Source organism: Seriola lalandi, unplaced genomic scaffold (assembly GCF_002814215.2).
Source record: "Seriola lalandi dorsalis isolate HSWRI2012SDOR001 ecotype SW California unplaced genomic scaffold, Sedor1 jcf7180002053916, whole genome shotgun sequence".
Lineage (NCBI taxonomy): Eukaryota > Metazoa > Chordata > Actinopteri > Carangiformes > Carangidae > Seriola > Seriola lalandi.
Genome location: NW_019524469.1, coordinates 22,347 through 27,007, shown reverse-complemented (window position 1 = coordinate 27,007; position 4,661 = coordinate 22,347). Strand labels below are relative to the sequence as shown.

At 47.6% G+C, this 4,661-nt stretch overlaps 1 protein-coding gene across 1 annotated transcript in view; it reads left to right on the top strand.

Annotated features, from left to right (window-relative positions):
• Positions 1-3,514, top strand: part of pck1 (phosphoenolpyruvate carboxykinase 1 (soluble)) — a 4,871-nt gene extending 1,357 nt beyond the window's left edge. Inside the window, exons 3-10 of the mRNA XM_023402274.2 lie at positions 43-227; positions 372-575; positions 684-871; positions 958-1,120; positions 1,212-1,436; positions 1,673-1,804; positions 1,916-2,011; positions 2,546-3,514. Coding sequence (XP_023258042.1) covers positions 43-227; positions 372-575; positions 684-871; positions 958-1,120; positions 1,212-1,436; positions 1,673-1,804; positions 1,916-2,011; positions 2,546-3,003 — 1,651 coding nt within the window. The 3' untranslated portion in view covers positions 3,004-3,514. The remainder of the gene's footprint in view (positions 1-42; positions 228-371; positions 576-683; positions 872-957; positions 1,121-1,211; positions 1,437-1,672; positions 1,805-1,915; positions 2,012-2,545) is intronic.
• The last annotated feature ends 1,147 nt before the right edge of the window (positions 3,515-4,661 follow it).

The following is a 4,661-nucleotide window of genomic DNA, read 5'->3' as shown; positions in this document are numbered from 1 at the left end:
CTCCTCCTCCTCTTCCTCCTCCTCCTCCTCCTCCTCCTGCAGCTGGTTGGCGAGGACCGACCCGAGGGACGTGGCTCGTGTGGAGAGTAAGACGGTGATTGTGACCCGGGAACAGAGGGACACGGTGCCCACGCCGCTGGGAGGAGGAGTCAGTCAGCTGGGCCGCTGGATGTCCCCGGAGGAGTTGGACAAAGCCGTGACTCAGCGGTTCCCGGGCTGCATGAAAGGTACCACAGAGACCGGGTCCAGGTCTGATCCGGTTCGGACCGAGTTCCTGTAAAACTCTGATGATGTAAATTTGGACTTTCACATTAAAAGAGAATCAGTTTTCAGAGTCATGGTTGACTTCACGTGATCGTCTCTGTCCTCAGGTCGGACCATGTATGTGATTCCCTTCAGCATGGGTCCCGTGGGTTCCCCCCTCTCCAAGATCGGAGTGGAGCTGACCGACTCGCCCTACGTGGTCGCCAGTATGAGAGTGATGACCCGGATGGGGAAGGCCGTGCTGTCCGCTCTGGGAAACGGCGAGTTTGTCCAGTGTCTGCACTCGGTCGGCTGTCCTCTGCCGCTCAAAAGTACGTCCGCAACGCCGGCGACCTGATGTTACTTTTAGCATTAGCTGATGAATACATTTTGTACTCCCTCAAAATACAACTGAACCCATTTCCTGTTTCCACCCTCAGAGCCGCTGGTGAACAACTGGCCCTGTAACCCCGAGCAGACGTTGATCGCCCACATCCCGGACCGCCGGCAGATCGTCTCGTTCGGCAGCGGTTACGGAGGAAACTCCCTCCTGGGAAAGAAGTGCTTCGCCCTGCGCATCGCCTCGCGCATCGCCAAGGAGGAGGGCTGGCTGGCCGAGCACATGCTGGTGAGGAAAACCACCCGTCCATCCAAAAGTCAGAGTAGGTAACCCTAACCTAACCCTAACCCTGACCACGTGTTTCCTGTGTTCAGATCCTGGGCGTCACCAACCCTGCGGGGGAGAAGAAGTACATGGCGGCGGCGTTCCCCAGCGCCTGCGGGAAAACAAACCTGGCCATGCTCTGCCCCACGCTGCCGGGCTGGAAGGTCGAGTGCGTGGGCGACGACATCGCCTGGATGAAGTTTGACGACCAAGGTGAGAGAAGGAAGTTGAACTTGACATCAGAGACATTAAAATTTTATTAACAATGACGCAAACTGACAGGACTCTTCTTCCTCTTCGTCAGGAAACCTCCGCGCCATCAACCCAGAGAACGGCTTCTTCGGCGTTGCACCCGGCACCTCGGCCAAAACCAACCCCAACGCCATGGCAACCATCGTCAAGAACACCCTCTTCACCAATGTGGCGGAGACCAGCGACGGCGGGGTGTACTGGGAGGGAATGGATCAGTCGCTGCCGGAGGAAGTCACCATCACATCCTGGAAGAACAAACCCTGGAGCTCGGAGGATGGTGCGAGATTTTTCAATTAGTTAAGAAACAGAAAAGGAACCAAGTCGAGGTTGAAGACGTTGGTTTCAGTCAATAGTTTCTACTTTCTGAAACAAAAACTCAAAAATCTTCTTACTGGATTAAACCGATTCTTCAGTTTATTTTAGAGAGCAGTTTTAATTCATGAGATAGTCGGAGGTCTGTACGTCATGGAGAACGTCACTAACTTACCTCCCTGCCCTGGTCTCTCTCTCCAGGTGAACCCTGTGCTCATCCCAACTCTCGTTTCTGCACTCCGGCCGGTCAGTGCCCCATCATCGACCCGCTGTGGGAATCCCCAGAGGGAGTCCCCATCGAGGCCGTCATCTTCGGAGGCCGCAGACCAGAAGGTGAGAGGGAAACCAGAGAAACCAGAGCAGTGGTAGAGGACGAGTTACAGTGGATTCAGATAAGAGAGAGGAGAAGATATAAATCTGATTTATGACTGTGTTTCCTGTCAGGTGTCCCTCTGGTCTACGAGGCCTTCAGCTGGCAGCACGGAGTGTTTGTCGGAGCGGCCATGAGATCGGAGGCCACGGCTGCAGCTGAACACAAAGGTCAGTGACCTTCAGTTGACCAGTTACTGTTCGTGTGTCTTTCCACCATTGAATCAGCTCAGAAACCTGCACCTACAGTTTTACTAAAGTCTGACACTGGTTGAATTTCTCCTTAGCTGAGGGAGTTACTTCAGGTACAGCTGAGGAAAGAGGAGTGAGCTGATCAAACCAGAAACTGATGCCGATCAAATCTATAGAGCAAAATCAACAAATCAATTCCTCTGGTTGAGGCTCCATCCGGTTCTTCTGATGGAGGAAAAAATGTTGCAGATAAGATCCAATCAGAGGAGCCTTTAGTAGTTTTCTTTCAACAGTTTAAGTGACTTTAAGTGATTCCTTCAGTATAAGACCAAGATCAGGAGAACACCTTCAATACTTCATGAACATTTTAAGGAAACTTTACGTGGAAGACTTAATGGTGTTTTTATTCTAGGAAGCTTTAACTCAGACTTTAAGACAAATCTTAACTTAAGGTGTTCTGCTGAACTGGCCCCTGATCCTCACCTGTCCTCTGTCTGCTCTTCTTTTCTCCAGGTAAGGTGATCATGCACGACCCGTTCGCCATGCGTCCGTTCTTCGGCTACAACTTCGGACAGTATCTCTCTCACTGGCTGAGCATGGCCGACCGCCCCGGCGCCATACTCCCCAAGATCTTCCACGTCAACTGGTTCCGCAAGAGCCCGACCGCCGGCTTCCTGTGGCCCGGCTTCGGCGACAACATCCGCGTTCTGGACTGGATGTTCAGGCGGGTGAACGGCGAAGCCGGCGCCATGCCCTCCGCCGTGGGATACCTGCCGTGCGGCGACTCCCTGAACCTCCAGGGTCTGCGGGAACACGTGGACCTGGACCAGCTGTTCTCCCTGGACCAGGAGTTCTGGCAGAGGGAGGTGGAGGAGGTGAGGAAGTACTTCACCACGCAGGTGAACGACGACCTGCCCAACGAGATGGCACGGCAGCTGGACCTCCTGCAGCAGAGGGTGAAGCAGATGTAGAGCAGGAACTCGTCTGTAGAACAACATCAGGAAATCTAGAAGAGAAATGTAATAATTCTGAAGAATATCTCGTGGTTGTTTTACTGAGCGTCTCTTTTTATTAGAGATTTCTGGTATTTTTCACTTTTTTAAATCGACTGTTGGTTATCTAGAACCCTCTCTCTCCTGTTCGAGACGATTCACCTGTTAAATCTGTCCCAGGTGAAGCTCATGAACGTGTAGGAATAGAAGATGAACACATTCCTCACTCGCTGATGCTGTGAATAGGATTGTTTCCTGTCTGTCTTCTCACATGCTGCTGCAGCGGCACAGTGTTTAAACTATTTAATAAGTTATTATGAATCACACTGTCCTGACAGAGAGAGCGAGTCCAGCTCCTGTGACGTTTGACCTCTCACGTTTTCTGTTCCTGTCGTATTTTATGTTTTAATTTATTTTTATACAGTTTGTTTCTGTTTTAATCTTCAGCCCCCGACGAGGGAAACATTCTTAATAAAGATATTTAAACTGATCAGTGATTCAGCTTCATTTTTCCTGGTTGTTCTTGTTGTTTTGTGAAACAGTCATGTGACTGGAGCAGCACGTCACAGTTAGTTTACCTGCTTTGTTTCAGTTCCTGGATTCCTGTGAGATCATGATGATATTTGATTCCTTAGATACTCACCAGTTTAACACTGCTGCTTGACAAAAACCAAAGACATGAGTACGGTCTGTCATGAGGCTTTTATTATAAAGTGACCAAATGAAAACCAGTTTAGTTTCCAGTTAATAGTCAATACATCATTTAAATATCCAATGTTTTTACCTATGAGATAAAAAGAGGCCAGTCATGTATTTTCACAACAGTAGTGTTGTATTGTAAGAAACTATAAGAAGGCCGACTGACAAAATGAAGACTCCCTACCTTTGAAGCAGTCGTGAAGTTTGTTTGAAGTGTGTTAAATTTTTTTCTAGTTTACTGCCTGGCTATGAACTCCTAACCAATGAGTGACCAGCTGACCTTTTCTCATTTGCTGCATGTCATTCCCTCGCTCTCTCTCCCCGACTTTCCTGTCTTTCACTGTACTATCAAATTTAAAACAGTTCTGGGGACAGCTCCGACCTAATGACTCCTAAAAAGTATAAAACAAAACAGGGTGACCAGATGTTCCTGTTTCAAGGGACAAGCCACCAAAAACATTTAGTCCCCGTTTTATTAGTTTATGACATGAAGACTCCTGAATATCTGAAACATCTTTACGTTTGTATCGTCTTCCCTTCAACCATAAAACTTTTGTTCTGCAATTTTACACTTTCTTTTGGAATTTCATTTTCAGTAAACCTCATTTACATAAATATATCTTGTTTTTCAGTAAAACAAAAACTAAATTCTGAATTATTTTGACTAAAGTTACAACTGGAGAACGTGTTGATGGATTATCACAGACAGGTTTATGTCAGAGTTCAGAAACCATTTCAATACTGTGACCCACTGAAAACCACAGATGCTATAAATTTGAATAAAACACCCAAAATTCAATGAAAATATTGATCATTAATTACATTTGCAAAATGTATAGTAAACCATCCATGTGATTTTCAGGTGAAAGAAAAAACTGATTTCTGATATAAAAACATTTGAAAATAGATCAAACTTCCCTGTAACTGTGTGGAGCCCC